The sequence below is a fragment of the Colossoma macropomum genome, unplaced genomic scaffold (assembly GCF_904425465.1).
Source record: "Colossoma macropomum unplaced genomic scaffold, Colossoma_macropomum, whole genome shotgun sequence".
In the NCBI taxonomy this organism is placed as follows: domain Eukaryota; kingdom Metazoa; phylum Chordata; class Actinopteri; order Characiformes; family Serrasalmidae; genus Colossoma; species Colossoma macropomum.
Window position 1 is genome coordinate 1 of NW_023495305.1, and position 20,119 is coordinate 20,119.

Sequence of the window (20,119 nt, forward strand, 5' to 3'; positions counted from 1 at the left end):
TGAGATGATCACACTCACCTGATACAGTCAGTGTAACAGCATCACTGATCTGTGAGTAATATGTGTGTGTTGCTCCTTTACAGGTGTATTTTCCACTGTGAGACTTTTCAACAGAGATGTATTTGACTTCCTGTTCTGTACCGATTGTGTATGATGGGTAATCATCCTTAGTCCAGCTATAGCCCCACTCAGTGTCTCCTTCTCCCTGTATGTCACATCTGAGAGTGACAGTCTCTCCTATAAACACCTGTTTATCAGGCTGAATGGACACCACAGCTTTTGGTCTCTCTGTGGAGAGAAAGAAATCCTCAGAACAAATAATTCTGATGAAGATGTTTTCTATGTCTATGTAAACTATAAAGCATGATCATTTTCAATAGTAGCTCACAACACACCTCCACACTTTAACTGTTATTATCACACTATTATTATACTTTTTATTATACTTTCCTCCTTTGTTTTTGGACAGTTATAATCTGCATATTCTGAAGATGCTCAGCAGAAACCAGTTGTAAAGGTGAGACATTAGGAACACAATAAAAGACTGAACACTGATTATAAAGTAAACCACCCTTTAAGGTACAAATACAGTCTCATTTCAAAAACAAGACTGATACCGTTGTGTGTAAAAGTTTATATGCCCCTGGACAAACAACATTTTTATTGATTTTCTAAGTTAAAATAAGTTACACATCCTCTACAGAGAAACATTTCTGCACATTTTAATGCACAATTACTGTTTATTTGCTGATTTTAACTTACTAGAAAAACAAAACATAAACCTTGGGCTGTTTTAAGATTGTTTCAATATTTTGTTTTTTCCATTATGTAATGCAAAAAATAGAAATTATGCACTAAAATTGGTGGAAAATTCCATGTTTAAGTTTGTTTGAGAAAAACAACTTACTGTTTTGCTTAATATTTTCATTTTTGCTCTTTTTAAACTTTATATTAATCTGAGAGGAGTAAAGATTCAGTGTGAGCTTGTTTTAGAGCAGAGTTTGTGTTTTTATATTTTCTAAATCTGCAGTAGCTGCTCTGTTTAAGTGAATGCAGTATTTTCATTACAGTGAGCTGAAAACTGTTGGACGCTTTGAGTCAGTGTCACTCAAACACACGCAGGTTGAGGTGCAAAGAGAGAAAGTCTGTGCAGAGTTATAGATCAGTTCTGAGTCCCAAAGCAGCTTAATATTCATTTTAAACTCATAAATAATCACCTAATGTAGTAATGCAGTTTTATTAACTATTATATCTCCCACTCTGTGAGAGTTTCAGTGTAAATCTCACTGTGTGACTAAAAGACACAATCAGTTACTGCTACACAAATCAACGATCTGACTGGTCACTGCTCAGCTTATTTACATAAAGCTCAGTTTGTTTACATAAAGTTCATCCAGAGAGCAGAGAGAGGATGTGCATCAGTGGTTTGATTTGTCAGTTAGATGTTTATCTTGTCACCTCTCACCTTATTATAGATGAATGACACAATTTGTTTGGCATAAATTATTCAAAATTCCAAATCAATAAATAAATAAAATGAAAAAAAAACAGAAATCATTTTGCATGATGTAATTTGTAACACCACATTTAGGCTGCTTAAAATTTCAGCCGCCCATCGTAAAACACCTTCCCACATCACTGCTAAAGTGTTCAGATCAAAGGGTTCTCCATGACCAGGTTTGGGGACCACTGTTCCAGATCACCGAAAGAATCACCATAAAAGAAGAATCATTACAGTCTCCAACAGACTGATTAACTTACGTGTTTATATGTGGCCAACATGAAAAGACATAAAATATAAATGTTAATGAACTCACCCTTTACAGTGAGTGTAACAGAGTTACTGTACTGTGATGATGTTGGTCTGTAACGTCTCTCTCCTCTACACTGATACTGATCTCCATTAATTACAGCATCTTCTCTGATGGTGAGAGTGTCTCTGTTTACAGTGTAATACACAGACTGAGACACTGCAGTCCATCTACTCTGTTTATTCTGTTTATACCACTGATATGTCCATCCATCACGAGTGTTAATCTCACACTTCAGAGTGACTGACTCTCCACTGAACACAGGACTGTCTGGTTCTACAGTCAGTGTAGGTTTGGGTTTATCTACAGAAAGAAGAGAACAACAGCGCATATTCAGAGTATTTAGAGTCAGTTTCATTAATAAAAACACAAACTAAACATCTGGTCTCATCTGTGTTGCTGTGATACTGAGATTAATGAATGCTGAAGAGATGATCACACTCACCTGATACAGTCAGTGTAACAGCATCACTGGTGTGTGAGTAGCGTGATGTTCCTCTCTCTGTTCCTCTACAGGTGTATTTTCCACTGTGAGACTCTGTAACAGAGCTGATTCTGTACTGCTGTTCATTACTGAAAGGAGTGGATGAATCATCTTTAAACCAGCTGTGCTGCCAGTCAGTGTCTCCTCCTCCCTGTGTGTCACATCTGAGAGTGACAGTCTCTCCTATAAACACCTGTTTATCAGGCTGTATGAACACCACAGCTTTTGGTCTCTCTGTGGAGAGAAAGAAATCCTCAGAACAGATAATTCTGATGAAGATGTTTTCTATGTCTATGTAAACTATAAAGCATGATCATTTTCAATAGTAGTTCACAGAACACACCTCCACACTTTAACTGTTATTATCACACTATTATTATACTTTTAGAACAGACCAGTTTCTGAAATCATTAATTATCATTAATGCATTCTGGGTAATTTTACTGTCTAAAAACATCTGCAGTGCACATGAGATCCACTACACTGGAGCTGTACTGGTTCTTAAGTGTCTGTTTGAGAATACTGGTTTCAGATGAACTGCAGATGTTGATTTTAACTCTTTTTACAGAAAAACTCAGACTAAACAAACACTCTTTCATATTAAATCCATCATGTGTTACACAGTTTATACGATGTCATTACTGAAATATTATCTGAATACGAAGATACAGTCTGTGGTACTTTTTGTGTGTGGTCATAGCGCCCAAGGGGAGATGCGGGGAAGCCAGGACACTAGGAGTTCCAATTTAATAGCCACGCCTTTTATTAGTTCTCTGAAACCACCAAATAAGTGCACTATTTACAAGTGACGAAAGTAAAATGCAAAAAGAGCAAACAACTGAAACATATTTACAAAATAAACGAGGCTCAATGCTGCCTTTATATAAGTTATTCATCCTCCACAACTCAGGGCTTGACAGCAATAACTTCTGGCTGTAGTCCATAGATTTGTCTGCAGGACACTTAAGGAAGACTTAGTCCGCTCAGTCCACCTCTTTCCAGCTTCGAGCAAGCCCCCCCTTTTCCTGAGTTAAGCTATATCGCTTTTATGCATTCCTCTTCTCGCCAAACGCGATCGGACTGTACCGCTCAGCGGTGATAATCGCCTTGCTCGTTTACAAGTCCGTATGGAGAGCTGAGGAAAACCCTGGCGGAAAACAGGTGGTTTCAGCCTTCAACGGGTGGTTTCAACCCTTTTGAATTTCTTCCCCCGGGGGTCTGAAGGTAAGTACACGGGTTCTTTATCGTCCTCTTTTATGTTTTCCTCCTGGTTTGTTAGTGTACCGAGTTAGATGTTTGAGTTTTATCATTTAACGTGTTTTAAAAGTGAAAGTTTAAGCTGCCCGATCTGATATGTACACTCTCTTTACGGAGACATTTAAATGAATAATCGCGTCCTTATACATCGTCATCTCAAAGTCCGTTGTCAGTTGTCTTTTCCAGTGAGGAGGTGTGGCCTCGCAGAACTTGTCTGGTGATGGTGACTCGGTCGTGGTCATCATCACACAGTCACTGTCCAAAAAACAAACAAGCAAGTATCTCCACAATGGTAACTAAACAGGTTAATACAACAATATTCTTCACCTTTAATGTAAGTTAACGTAATGCAGTTTTACGTTTCAGATCATTTCTGTTGGTCCAGGTTTTTTGTTTGTTTGTTTTTGGACAGTTATAATCTGCATATTCTGAAGATGCTCATCAGAAACCAGGTGAAAAGGTGAGACATTAGGAACACAAGAAAATACTGAACACTAGGGCTGGGCGGTAAAACAATAACGATAAGTATCGCGATATATCTTTTCCTCGATAGAGCGATAAGACAGGTTCGATAAATGTTCGATATAATACACCATTCTCACACTTCCACGTTCAGCGAAAGCCCTGGAGGCGTTTTCTACTGCAAGGAAGGCGAAACTACTCTGCTGTCGCCAGGAGAGGGCGCACTTCCGAATTTTTCGACTTGATTAGAGAGGGAGGGGGCCACGAGTAAAAAAAGGGTCGCCAAATATACTTCAGCAACATCTGAAACGCGGAGTTATACAGTCCCTGTTTGAGTGGATGTTATCGGCGATCTGCTCTCCTGTGACCGAGTGTGAGTGACGAGGTCAGTGGTGTAACTGTACTGACCTACAGTGAACTCACCTCTTTCCGTGCCTCCTAACACCTTTAGCGGTGTTAAGTCACGTCTGCAGCGTTGTGTTACAGCGCCAAACCGTCATATTTTAGTATTAGTGCATTCTCGAGCAACAAAAGTGAAAGAAAGAAGTGGGTTAATGTTCGAAAGTAAACTGAGCTGTGAGGCATTGGAGAGCGGGAGAGCGCTGTCTTTCCAGGCTAGCTGTTTTTAGCTGCTGGCTAACTTGAAGCAGCGCTTCGGCACAACACGGTGAATTGATGATACGGTAGATCAAACAAGACACAAAATCACCGCTTTCAGTTTAAACATACCTAAAAGGAGGACTCTGTTTGTCTGGTGTGAGAGATTCACACTGCAGATGATGCTTTTACACAGCGAGTGTCAGATATACTGCGGTTCACCCCTTAAACAGAGAAACCCAGTCGTCGCTAGCTGCTGTCTGAATACTGTGATATGCTCTGACATGGATGTGGTAGGAGTGACAGCAGTGACCTACCGAACCGAGTTGTCATTGTTGAGAAACTAAAGAGTTTAGCACTGTTGTTGGCCACTTGTTTAGTATTTGTAACGGGGTAGCCGAGCGCTCGTCGCCAGACAGCTAAAAATAATCTGTTTTCTTTCTTAAATTATGACTATTACAAAAATTGCAGCTGTGCTTTTCAAGCTGATAAAAACAGCTCAGACACTTTCTCCCACTCTTCCATGACAGATTAGTGAAATGTTCCACTGTTTGCCAGTGTTTGTCATGATCGGACCATAAATAATAGTTTAAAACCACAATTAACCACCCAGGAGCAAAATCAGCCTTCAAACGTGAAAGAAATATCGAACTATATGAATTTTGTTTATCGTGATAATGTTTTTGGCCATATCGCCCAGCTCTACTGAACACTGATTAAAAACTAAACCACCTGTTAAAATACAAATACAGTCTGATTCAAAAACAAAATTGATGCATTTGTGCGTAAAAGTTTGTGATCTGTGATCCCCTGGACAAATGTCACATTTTTATTAATCTTCTAAGTGAAAATAAGGTTAACACTTCACAAATGTTTCATAGTTAATAAGTAACTAATCAGGAACTAAGCAGGAATGAATGAGTAGTGCTGCATTAACACTTAAGTAACTACCAAGGACTACTAGTTAACTACTCAGTAGGTGATGGTGAACTAATGATTAGGGTAGTTCACTATTAACTAAACAATAACTACTGAATCTCACAGAGAATTACTTAGCAACTATGGTTTCTTAGAATAACTACTCATAAATTACTGATCAATTCAACATTAATTGCTCAATAGCGGAGTCTTACAAGGTTCTTGGTGAACTGCTAACTGATGTAGTGTATTCCAACACTTCTACAAGTAGTGAAATACACTACACAGTGTGCTACAATATAATGGATGGTATCCTCCATTTCTGTTCACAGAAACAGGTGTCCTCAGAGAAGGCTGGGGGCATCACACCACACTGTACTGACTGATGTCCCTCATGTGTTTGTTTTGATCAGAAACCTTAAAAGGCTAATGCACATCTTCATATTTGGCAGTGTGAACCAATTTGCACATCAGCCTACAAATGGCACAACTGCTAAAACACTACAGTATTCAATAGGCCAGTCTGCTTACCTCTCATCTTTAGAAAAGAAAACACCATTCTTTTTTGCAGGAGCGTGTGTGCCAGTGTTTCTTCTGAACAGTAGTTCTCCTTTAAAGTCCTCTTGAGGGCAGGGTCAGTTGAAGAGAGGGCTCATGGAAATATCTGACTGTGTATGTGTCCTGCCTTCAAATTCACTTGGTTCTAAATATTACCAAGTGATTATGTAATTACTGTCTGTTAGATAATGAATGAGGTGTTGCTGTTCTTCATTAGGAGTTCATGATGATACAATATAAAGTGAAACACATGGTAACTCATTATTAATGAACTAGGATTTAATGATGATCAGGAACAGTATAAATTGAAACACATGGTAACTCATTATTAATGAACATGTTGTTACTGTGGTCTTCATTAGGAGTTAATGATGATCAGGAACAGTATTATAAAGTGAAAAACAGGGTAAGTCATAACTAATGAACTAGTAGTTCATAATGATCTGGACCAGTATTATAAAGTGAAACACATGGTAACTCACTATTAATGAACTAGGAGTTAATGATGGTCAGGAACAGTATTATAAAATGAAACACATATTAACTCATCATTAATTAACTTAGGAGTTCATGAAAATCAGGAACAGCATTATAAAGTGACATACATTAGAAATAAAATCCTCTAAAGAAATAATGTACTATAGTACAAAAAATAGTAATAAACAATTAATTACAAGTAACAATTAATTACAATTAAAAACAAGTAATTACATAATCACTTGGTAATATTTAGAACCAAGTGAATTTGAAGGCAGGACACATACACAGTCAGATATTTCCGTGAGCCATCTCTTCAACTGACCCTGCCCTCAAGAGGACTTTAAAGAAGAATTACTCTTCAGAAGAAACACTGGCACACACGCTCCTGCAGAAAAGAATGGTGTTTTCTTTTCTAAAGATGAGAGGTAAGCAGACTGGTCTACTGAGCACTGCAGTGTTTTAGCAGTTGTGCCATTTGTAGGCTGATGTGCAAACTGACGACATCAGTCAGTACAGTGTCGTGTTTTCTGTGTTCCCCTCAGCTTTCTCTGAGGATACCTGTTTCTGTGAATAGAAATGGAGGATATAATCCATTATATTGTAGAGACTGCACACTGTGTAGTGTATTTCACTACTGTTAGAAGTGTTGGAATACACTACATCAGTTAGCAGTTCACCGGGAAACTTGTAAGACTTCGCTATTGAGCAATTAATGTTGAATTGATCAGTAATTTATGAGTAGTTATTCTAAGAAACTATAGTTGCTAATTAATTCTCTGTGAGATTCAGTAGTTATTGTTTAGTTAATAGTGAACTACCCTAATCATTAGTTCACCATCACCTACTGAGTAGTTAACTAGTAGTCCTTGGTAGTTGCTTACGTGTCAATGCAGCACTACTCATTCATTCCTGCTTAGTTCCTGATTAGTTACTTATTAGCTACGATTAGTTACTAATTAACATCCTCTACAGAGAACACACTTCTTTTTTTTCCATCAACCAGTCACAGAGTAGCATTTTTCTAGACTCACATAATGCATTAAATCCCTTATCCAGTATTTGAAGGTGGGTGGGAACTCTTCCATCCATTTCAGTAGAATAAGCTGCCTGGCTAAGAGAGTGGCAAAAGCAATCGCCCTTTTGGCAGGGTTATCTATGTGAGACTCCTGTGAAGTCACTCCAAATATTGCTGTAATGGGAGATGAGCAATGATCTCTTAAAGACACTTGAGAGGAAAGCCAATATTGACTGCCAGAATATAGTTAATTTTAGACAGGACCAAATCAGATGAGAGAGTGGCTGGTTCTATTTTACACCTGTCACACATAGAATCAACAGACTAAATTTAGGCAGCCTAACCTTGGACCAATGTAGACGATGGACTCTTTTAAGATGGATGATGGTGTGCCTTAAACAAATTGAAGAGGAGTGTATTCCATCAAAATATCTTGCCACATCTCCGTTGAAATCTAAGTGTCAAGTTCCTCCTCCCACTGTTGTTTCAATAAAGTTAGAGGCTACAAATTATATGAATTAAGCAGAGAGTACACCACACCGATGCATTCCTTATTTCTTCGTGGGCTGGTTTTCAATATGATATCTAAAATGGAGTGAGGTGGCAATGATGGAAATTGCGAATAGCTTGATGATATAAAACTAACAAGCTGTATTTAAAAAATGTGATTGAGGAATATTAAAACGTGTTCTAAGTTGTTCAAAAGATATAAAAGTATCCTCAACAAACAGGTCTTTAACTATTCTGATTCCTTTCTCAAGCCAACATTTGAAGGCACTATCAGCAACAGAGGGGATAAACATATTATTTTTCGTTATTGGGCTGTAAATAGAAAATTTGTTAAGTGAAAAAGCCCTCCTAAACTGTGACCAAACCTTAAAGGAATGTTTCACAATGGGATTTGAGGAATAAGTAGACACGGGCTCAGACAGAGGCATCCTTGAGCAGAGTAGCACGTGCAGTGAGGTATGGCTACAGGATGCACTTTCCATTGATAACCACTTGGGAATAATCTGATCATTGGGACTATTAATCCAATAGAGTAAAGCCCTAATATTAGAGGCCCAGGAATAATATTGATAATTTGGCAAGGATAGTCCACCATGCCGACGATGTCGTTGTAGTGCATCTTTGCGTATTCTGGGGTTTTTATTACTCCAGAGAAAACCAGATATCAATTTGTTTAAATAAATAAAAAATTATTTTGTCAGAAAAATGGGGAGACGTTGAAACAAGTATGAAAATCTAGGCAACACATTCATTTTAATAGTAGTAACTCTACCCCCTAAAGATAAAGGAAGTAAATTCCAATGCTCAAGATCTTTCCTGAGACACGCTATAAGTAATAAGTAAAATAAATTAGCATCATAAAGGTTTTTAAACTTATGTGTAATCCAGACCCCTCAGTATTTACATTTATCTGTGTTTATCTTAAATGGGAAGGAACTATAGGTAATCTTCTGAGAAGCTGCATTTATGGGTACAAGCTCACTTTTTTCCAAATTAACTTTATAGCCAGATATTACACTACAGATCTCCAATAAATTAAGCAATTTAGGCAGACTAACAAGGGGATCAGATAAATATAGGAGCATATCGTCAGCGTATAGGGATACTCTATGTTTTGAGCCCCCCCTCTATATACCCATAATAGAGATCTCATCGTGCAATGCTGTTGCTAGTGGTTCAATCATTATGGCAAATAAAAGTGATAAGTGATAAGGGGCAGCCCTGTCTAGTTCCACGGTATAACGGAAAAAAGGGGATAGATTATTATTTGTACAGACTGCTGCTAAAGGAAGCGAGTAGAGAACTTTGATCCAGCTCATGAACTTTGGGCCAAATCTGTATCGTTTTAATGTGTAAAAAAGAGAATCCCACTGCACCCGATCAAATGCTTTCTCTGCATCAAGTCATATTACTATCTCTGGGATATCGGATGGAGAGGGATCATAGAGAATATTAAGAAGCCGACATGTGTTAAAAAAGGAGCACCGTTTTTAATAAATCCTGTCTGATCATCGGATATTATGGAGGGTAAAACTGTCTCTAGTCTGCCAGCCAACATCTTAGCAAGTATCTTGCTATCCGCATTTAAGAGTGAACTGGGGCGGTAAGAGCCACATTGTCAAGGATTTTTATCTTTTTTAGGAATGAGAGATATGACTGCTTGATGCATAGTTGGAGGTAAAGAGCCAGAAATAAATTATTCTTCAAATACAGAAATCAAGACAGGGACTAGATCCTTAGCGATTATTTTTTTTTTTGATTCACTCGGAAACCCATCTGGTCCTGGGGCTGGGGACACACAGCCTACTCCATTACCAGCCTTCGTTGATTCCGATATGACTGAAGCGGACATTCCAGGTGTCTTACTGTATCGTAGAAAGGTGGCTATATCATTTGATACACAGTTAACAAAAGTCTCATCCGAGAGCAGTAGCGTGTTCAGACACCATGGGCATTAGTTATCACATTCAGTTGGTAAACATAGGGTCATGAGTAATGGGGCGTGATCAGAAATTACTATTGCGTGATATTCACAGTCACTCACTAAAGGAAGAAGTTTTCTGTCAAAAAAATTGTCTATACATGAGTATGTTTTGTGAACCTGTGAAAAAAAAAAAAGAGAGTAGCTCCTAGATAAAGAAATCACCGAACATCAGATATTCAATATGTGCCAAGAAATAATTTAATTGTATGAGCTGATTTAGTTTGAGTTATGATGTTAGATGAACTACGATCTAGAGATGGTGACAGTACACAGTTTATATCTCCTCCCCAGATAAGATGATATGAGTCTATGTTTTTTAGACGGGAGAGGAAGTTATTTATAGATTTATAGTGAAAGTTAGAGTGAAATGACTGGCCTATCCAGCCTCCTCTCAATCTAAAATGATCAAATGTACGCAAGCGAGTTTCCTGAAGGAAGGTGATTCCCACCTTAAGTTGCTTCAGATGTAATAGCACTTTGCTACGTTTAACTGGATGATTTAGAGACTTAACATTCCAACTCGCAAACGTTACCTGACAACCTGCAGATAGATTAAGCCGCTTCTGGTGCAGCACAAACCCAACGCTTGTCACCTACAAGAACAGGGTGACCCAACAACCCCATGAGAAAATATCCACACATTAAGCGCTTGTACTGGCGAGGCCTAGATTAACAGGCCCCTCTGCTATACATATTAAACTGAGGGGCACCTTTAGCTATTAATTGTCTAATGTAGACACCGGGTCAGAGTACATACAGTAAGGTAAGCAATCTAAATTATAAACATTTGTTCTTTCTTGTAAACACAACTGAAGGTTATTAGAAAACAGATTGGCTGTAGCTGCGCTTGTTTTACATCACGACTATTCTAAGAAATATGAAATTAAATGTGTCTCTCTAGTGAAGTAACCCTACACCAAACCTGTTGTGTTCATCCACCTTACAGCACATTCGCCTTCACATAAGCCATTGCCTCCGCGGGATCCCGAAAGTCCTTTTCTATTCCGTTGTGCGTGATGCGGAGCCTGGCTGGATGGAGAACGCCGTAGCGAATGCCATCACATGAAAGCGGCTCTGGTGCGCACCACACTGGCTGAACTACAAGGGTCCTGCTTCTCTGGCACGGCGAAGAATCTCAATGAAATCTTAGTGGTAGTCCAGGTTAGCCACGATAGGCCGCGGCACACCATCGAGTTCGGCAGCCAGAGAAGACTGTAGCTCTGACCTGAGAAGTGCGGAAATGTCCCCTTTTAGAGAGGAAAGAATCTCGGCTTTCGTGTCCGCCATGTCAGACTGCTTAGCTGACGGCGGCGAGTCGCTAGGCCCGTTAGTGATGCTCCTCCCCGTGTACGTGTATTGACGCAAATTCTTGGCCATGTACGCGTCAATATCAAAGAAGACGAATGAACAATGAAAGATGATAAACTTAGGAATATATTCTGTACGTTTTGCTGAGCCAAAGGTGCCGAATATATAATTTTATATCGAATTTTAGCAGTGCACGCCAAATACACAGCCTACTCCATGACCAGCTCACTAGCGCCCCCCAGAGAACACACTTATGTGCATTTAGCGCACAATTAATGTTTATTTGCTGAATTTAAACATGCTGGGAATAAAATAAAATAAAATAAAAATTTGTGCTGTTTTAAGGTTGTTTCAGTGTTTTATTTTTTCTGTGCTAAATTTTGGACTAAAATTGTCTGAAAACCTCCATATTTAAGTTTATATAGAGCAGGGGTCTTCAAATGAGCGGGGGTCTCTTTTAAAATATTTTCTGAGCATTTTATTTAGCTGATTTATAAATAGGATATAAAGCATTTTACATGTGCGCACAGGGTCACCACTGAGCTTTAGCGAACCTGACCTCGGCAGCCCCAGTGACGTCATGTACGTATTCTTCTGGGTTCGTTTGGGACCTCCTGAATGAGTCATCAATGTGATCTTGGTGAAATTTTGATAGGCCAGCCACTCCTGGGAAGGTTCACCACCGTTTCAAGTTTTTTTTTTCCATTTGTAAATAATGGCTCTCAGTGTGGTTCCCTGGAGTCCCAGAGCCTTAGCAATGGCTTTGTAACCCTTTTCAGTCTGGTAGAGTTCAGTGACTTTATTTCGCATCTGTATTTGAATCTCTTTAAAACGTAGCATCATATACTGCTTTTTAAGACCTTCTAGCTGCTTCACATTGCCACACAGGGTCTATTTAAGTGATGTTTAGATTCAACAGGTCTGGCAGTAATTATGTCTGGGTGTGACTAGTGAAATTCAACCCGATAATTAATTGAATGTGGTTAACTGGTTAATTTAGTAGCTAAAGGAGCAATTGCTTTCTCACACAGGGCCAGGTTGAACAGCATTTTCCTTCACTAAATGAAATTTAGCATTTTTGTGTTTACTTGAGTTATTATTGTGTAATATTAAAAAGTAGTTTGATGATCTGAAACATTCAAGTGTGATAAATATGCAAGGATGGAAGAAATTAGGATAGGGGCAAATACTTTTTCACACCACTGTACACTCTATTGGGCAAATATCAGAGGATGCGTGTTGTTTACTGTCAAAGAGAAGGAAATGTACTTACTGTGAAAATGGTGCTGCAATGATAGCACATTAAAAGATAGAGAAGTCAGAGAATAACTCTTCTTCAGATTTGTAATTAAAGAGAAAAACCTTTTTGGTTTCTTAAGTTTGATTCACTCAGATTTATCATGTTGTGCTTATTTTATCTATCTATCTATCTATCTATCTATCTATCTATCTATTAATTATGTACTTTATGTATTTATTGATAATAATGCTAATACTAATAATAATGTATTGCATCATTCTGCTACCTCCTGAAACTCTACAGGTGTGGCTAAGCAGATAACAACATGCAAAGACTCATGGTACTGTGTGTCCTCCAGTAAAGGGACTAAATGTTGTTGTTTATGTTTTGTCTGTTAGTTTAAGTTATGTATACATGTTATTTGTGTTGTTTGGTGTGGGGGGCTGTGGGTTTTGTGTGTGAGGGGGGGTCACCGTCTGGGTGATGTATGTGGCTAGTGGTGACCTCTCCTGTGGTTTCAGTGTTCTGTAAGTTCTCTGTTCTGCAGGTGTATGTAATAAAGAGCGGTTCTTGTAGTTTCTGTACTTCTTCTGATGCAATAATGTGATGTATAATAATGTGCAATTTTATTTGTTAATTTTGCTTTTATATTGTTGCTGTTGTTTTAACCAATCACATTTCCATAACAACAGCATTCTTTTAAAGCACAGCTTGTTCAGGTCAGGACCCTCATGTACAGGTAATATTTATTTCACAACCCACCAAATATTATGTGAAGTGAAATTAAACATAAACTCGTCTAAAAGTTCCTAATGTTTTCAAACTAGTTTGACACAATATGCTGTTATTTCCATCAGTAAATATGTGTAAATGACAAAAGAATAAAAATGCATAAGCCTGTATTGTTAAACAGTGAGACTGTGGAACAGAAAAATAATAAAATTACAGCACAGTTATTAGTTCTGTTTTATATTTAATCTATTCAGTTTCTGTATAAACATATTTCTATCAAGAATACATTTCATTAATAGTTACATCGACATGACGTGTCTTATGCAAATCTGTCCTGATCCATGCTCTCAGCCAGCTTAGTAGACCACCCTGCTCTGAACTGTTATTACTGAGGATTTATCAGGCTAAAGCTTGTTTTATAAAAGAATAATGCAGCACAGCAGCAAAGCAGAACTTTTACATATTTATAGTGGAAGTAATACATTTACTTTGAGTGTAGAGACCACTCATACTACAGTGTAAAAGATTTAGTGTCAAATGACAGTAATTTCTGTTTATTTACAGCAGTCATACTGTATTATAACTTTACATGATAAACAGAAGATATGGAAAAAAAAAGCCAATTATCAAAAAAATAAATAAAAACAACTCCACCTCATCACTACAATTCAGTGACAGGCTGCTCAAGACTGCGCAAAGTGCTTGTCTCTTACAGAATATAATTAGCAAATCACAGCTAATTAATGCATCACTCATTACAGCAATCTGTTTGTTTTGCAGGTGAGCTGTTGTTTATTTGTGAGCATATTACTCTGTTTATGTTGTTCAAAAGGTATGGTGTCGAATTTCATTGTATATTTGTTATATTGCTGGAGTTTAGAGCTCTTGGTAAGCTAGCATGGTAGAAACTGAACAATGAGCCTGTTTTGATGTACTGACTGGGGTAATTCATAGTTCGCTTTGCTGGGTCACCATTTTAGAACTCTTGAGTGATATTGTGTTACTGAACGGTTGTGTCTTTAGTTTCATGGTCTTAAACAATCTTTAAAACATAGAGGAAATATTATTTAGTAGAAAAAACTAAGTGTGTGAGTAAATTGCTTCAGAATCTCTGTGCAGAGAGTAATGCGAGGTGCAGAGTGAGCCATTGTCCCTATTGAAAGGTATTTCTGTATGTTTTGCAGATCTCCTCGTCTCCTAATTAAAGTGTCAGTATTCAAAAATCGTAAGGCCTTGTTCCTTGAGCCCGCAACATGGTTTACTCTGCTTGATCCACAGCTCTGAGCAATAGTGCCTGCACTGTAGACACAGCTGTGAAACACCATCACAGCTGGTTTATGTTCTGCTTAAAGTAAAAGAATAAAGTGATTTATAAATATTTCAAACACAACCACTTTGTTAATAGTGATCATAATAGACGACAGTAATAAGTTACCTCTGCTGTGTAAACTGAGTGGCCACTTACCAGAGATTTTCTGAAACACCTACTATATAGGTGCACTTTGTAGTCTATAGTTACTGACTGTAGCCCCTCTGTTTCTGTCCAGTTTACCAGCCCCATCTAAAGAGTACCTATATGGTAAGTGTTTCTGATAAAATGGCTACTGAGTGTAGGTACCTGTGGTAGGAGTACCTAATAAACTGATCAGTCAGTGAATATTTATCAATATAACAGAAAATGTATTATTTAAACATTTGTACATATAAAATGTAAACATTTAGACTTCAAGTTGTTGAAATTCTCTCTTTGCATCTGTCTTATTTGGCTTTACCAAACATTACACAGACATGTAGAGGAACCCTTGACTCTTGTGAGGTTTAAAAGGAAAAAAAGGCTGTAATAATAATAATAATAATAATAATAATAAATGAAAAGTCTCTTAGAGTCTAAGAATTATTACTTGGTCAATAGAAACTGTCATTTGCTGTCACTGTAAACCTTTGATCTTCAGAGGGCTGAACTTCTACTCCATCCTTAAACCAGCAGTAAGACCACACAGAGTCTCCTCCTCCCCTTACTTCACATTTTAGAGTGACAGTTTTTCCTATGAATATTTCTTTCTGCCCTGAAGTTTCTTTAATTATAACCTTTGGTTGATCTGTAAACACTCAACAACAAACATTTATCCCTAAAAGAAAAACATCTTTGATCCACACTGATTTACTAACACCAACATGATCAGCTTAATTTACTATTGCACTGATCTCAAACTGGCAATAAACATGTTAACACTTGTGACTTCACTGATTTGAGCCACTTTTTTAGTCATTTATTAAGGGAAAGGTTTAATTTGTATGTACAAATGTTTATTAATGCAAATAAAATATTTCAGTACATGCATATGTGAATGATTTACCTTGAGTTTGTCCACTGTGGATGAGGACAGTCAGCACTAAAGTAGAGACAGAAACAGAGGATGTGATGCATTATTATGAAATATTAGCTGTTATTACAGACAGATTTAATGAGGCTGAAAGGCCAGTACAGCAACTCAAACCTAAAACTAAGTGAAAAAAGTTACAGTTATCATGCTGTAATGTGTTCAAACTTTTTCATATGACTCTAAGCACCAAAATGAAAAGCAACACGTTCCATGTCGCTCACACACAGATACAGATACAGCACCGCTGTAAACCATCAGACACTGTTCTCAGTGAGCACACGGTGCGTTTTAATTTACGCAGCTACTGCTATTTTTGCATACATTAAATCACTTTAAAAACAAGTCATTCCTGTGCCCCTTCACCAATTTAGTGCCAGTGCCTAAACACATCCTCCTGAACTACACACAGTTACTTAAACACAGAGAGGCATATTAACTACTTTATACAGCAGCTCTCACTCTAATGAAGACATACAGAGAACATTTACTCACAGAGTATTACAGAGAGTGACCTGACTAAACTGTGCTGATGTAATAGAGAGATTATTAAAGGGGGACAATTAAGCTTGTGTATATATTTTTCATGTGTAAATACATAAATGATATAAAGTCATAACTGAGTTCAAACTTTGAAAGTAAAGTGTTAAGGTGGTGAGGTTAACATGTAAAGTTTAAAAACATGGTAAAGAAATAAGTGATGTAGGATTTATAAACTATACAGGTCATCACTGGAACAAAAACATTGTTTTGTTTTTGTTGTGTTTTTTGTTTTTTTATTTTGTTTTTTATTTTTTATATAATTTGAAATTGCCAGCTGCCATTTTTGCTGTGCAAAATTTATTGATAAATAAACAACTAAAAATGATAATAATTCAGAATAAAATCTTGTTATATGAGTGCACATTCAAAGTTAAGAATGTTTTCCTTTGTGTTATTTGGCCCACTTTACCAACATATTATCAAAGTGAGAGAGAGTATTACTGTTAAACTGGGGCAGTCTGTAAGTCATTTTAAGTGGGCTTAAATATAAAAACATGTTTATGCCTGATATCTGAGTGTCTATGGAAGAAATTCTCAAACCAAAGTTGTCCAGACAGATCTGTGATTTTTAAGAAAGTTATTTGTGGGGGAAAAAAAATATATATATATATCTACATGTCTACATCTACAACTTTGGTTTGAGAATTTCTTCCATAGACACTCAGATATCAGGCATAAACATAGTTTTCATACATATTACAAAATAAATCATTAAACAATGTTCTTAAACCTTTCACTGAGCGTCTCGCTGGTAGTCTATTGTGAGAATTTGGTGAGGCTCCAAAGGAGGAGTTACTGTGTGAGCACAACAAAAAAGTCATTAAAACATTTAAAACATGATTGTTGATTAATTAAGGAATAGAACAAAAGGACATACAGGCTGACATCAATATATACAGACTTCAACTTTCTGAGGTTTACTTTATTATTTTATATTATTATTTATTGTTTTGAGCTCTGCCCAGTGATGGACTGGCAACCTGTCCAGGTTGTATCCTGCCATCTACCCAATGAATGCTGGGATAGGCTCCAGCTTTCCCCACCCTGCAACCCAGAAGGGTACTTTGTGTGTGTGTGTGTGTTTGTGTGTGTGTGTGTGTGTGTGTGTGTGTGTGTTGTGTGTGTGTGTGCTTTGAGCTAACTTTCCTGCCCCTTTGCCTCTACAGTAACAGAATGTCCCAGCAACAGTGAAGAGAAACCATGTTATTAACAGAGATCAGTAGATTAAATGACAGAAATAGCTAGGCGTTTTCATAGCATGCAATGGTTTTCAAACCCATCCTCAGGGTCTGCAAAACTGTGGACTGTCTGGAGCCCCTGAGGACCAATTTGAGGACCGCCGGACTAAGAAATGAAGTGTCCCACTCTGACTGTAAATTTTAACAATACTGTAACTATTGACTCCCATTTTAACAGAATCACATGAAACATCCAGAGTTGATCAACAGAGGTTCTAAGAAGATCATTCTGTCTGTGTTTGTACTTCCTTTGTACTGTTTCTGTAATGGAGATGTTGAGCTTTTTATAAAGGTTTGCTGAGCTGGAGAAAGTAATGTTTCTGAAAGTGTCCCACTGCAGCAACATTCACCTTATATTTCAGTAAATTCAGCACATCAGTGTGTTTATCACAGAGCACTGACCACCACCAAACACTGCAGAGTCTCACAACACGTCTACAACAGCACTGACCACCACCACTGATACTGTCACTAACACATGATTAGACTATATAAAACACTGCATAAGACTGAGGGTTAAAGAACATACAGATTATACACAGATCAGTTCATCATCATTCAACAGCTAAAATCACAAACCAGCTTTCACATCCAGCACAAGAGCAGATAAAATACACCATTTCTGATCTGACAACAGTGAACAGTAGAACTCCAGATACAGAATATTTCAGATTTAAAAAACGAATGAATATTTTTCAAAAAAACTTTTTTAAAGAGTCATTATCACCAAACTGTGACTTTTTCACATCACAACAGCTGGACAAATTATGACTAAATCTGAATTATTTTGTACTTTACTGTAAACATTAGATATTAAAGAAGAAGAAAACAAATTTATGTAGCTCAGGTACACTTTTCTAAACTGTTGACAATTATATTTGTACACTGTTATATACATGCATAAAACTATTTCAAAATAATTTTTCAAATGGCTAAGAATGATTATTTTTATCCTTATTTTAAAAATATATTTTAAAATATATTTAAATTATGAAATTACAGTAAGATCTACTGAATTGTTATGTTACAGGTTGGACACAGTGGGCCTCATTCACCAACAATTTTCTAAGTTTTCATTTAAATGTGTTCTTGAGAAAAGTCCTTAGAAAACGTCTATGTCAGGTTAGTGACGTGTTCTTAAACTGCAGAATTGTTCACACTTTGCCTCATAATACTGAAAAAGTAATAGCATCAGGAACAACATTCATCTGTCACAACACAACTGCTACAGTCACCTGCTAATCTTTCTTTTGGGGGTAAAAGTCTTTTATATTATCACCCTGTAAAAGATGGACACCAGACATGAAGACCTGAGCACATCGTGATCAATAATCAGTATTCAAACTCTGATCACCAACTGATCTATTTTAAACAGTCACATTACACTGGAAAAAAAAGCTGCTGTAAATCCTTACTGTAATCATCACCCACAACAACAAATGGGAACATTATTGCAGATGTTGTAGGAGTGTGAGGATTGAGTTCTGAATAAATGTTACTAACATATGATCTGCTCCGGTTAGTAAAGAAATCTCTGTGGATCCAGCTGTTTTATTGCATAACGAACACTTCAATTCAGCCCTAACAGGAAAACAAAGGAAGATATGGATCACTGGTTTAACATCTCCTAAAGAATCCCTGCACAGAGAACATTTACCACATGATCTTAATTTACAACACTGACTGTTTTTACTACATGACTATAGTACTGTTAGAACTGGCTGCAGCTAAAATCAGTAACACTGGAGCATCTACTCTTCAGACATGGAGACATGTTTGTTTAATGTGATGAAAAGACTGGAGCAAATCGTACACATACACATTTTATAGACTAGCAAATTTCTTCTAATTTGTCTTTTAACTCATTCTATTCATCGTCTTATTTAATGTATGGTCAGTGATGTAAAGTACAGATTACAGAAGGGAGTACAGGGAGGATGGGTGGGGAGGGGGGTGTTTTTGGTTTGCTTAATTCTGTAATAATTGATTGATAAATCAATGATAAAGTGATCAAGTGCTGTTTGACTAACAGAAACTAAAATGAAAGGTTTGTAAAAAAATCATACAAACCTTTAACTTAAGAAAAAATGAATATGAAAAAACTGAAAAATGTAATTTTGCATCCAATAAATTTGAAAGAGGAACACACATAAGCAAAGCCATCATCATTCAACACTACAAAAGTGAGCAATAAGTTTAAGATTAGGCTATGATATTTTATGTCACTAAGAATTACTCAGATGTGAGCTGTCTATTTTAATTAAATGTTCATTTCCTAGTTTATACAAAACGTCATTCTGTCTTAAGGTCAAAATAAAACGTGTTTACTGATAATGACCCACAATGCAGAGTAGAGCTCATATGTTTTTGCAATGAAACTCTCCAAACTCTAAATTTCAGCATAAAAAAAGCTTGTAAACTATCTGAACTACATACAGTTACTGAATCACACAGAAGCTGATCACTCAGAACCCTCAGACTGAATATTAACACCTTCATACAGCAGCTCTCACTCTAATGAAGACATAAAGAGAACATTTACTCACAGAGTATTACAGAGAGTGACCTGAACTCCATACTGTCCCCGTAATGACTGACTGA

At 37.1% G+C, this 20,119-nt stretch overlaps 1 protein-coding gene across 1 annotated transcript; it reads right to left on the reverse strand.

The window, feature by feature from the left end:
• Positions 1–18: 18 nt before the first annotated feature.
• LOC118801710 (leukocyte immunoglobulin-like receptor subfamily A member 6) lies at positions 19–20,104 on the reverse strand (the record flags this gene model as incomplete). The annotated part of the gene is made up of 5 exons (XM_036562075.1): positions 20,065–20,104; positions 15,714–15,749; positions 2,257–2,529; positions 1,818–2,114; positions 19–288 (listed from the first exon to the last, which is right to left on the reverse strand). Coding segments are annotated over exons 1-5 (907 nt in total), but the record flags the coding sequence as incomplete, so codon positions are not given.
• Between the last annotated feature and the right edge of the window lie 15 nt (positions 20,105–20,119).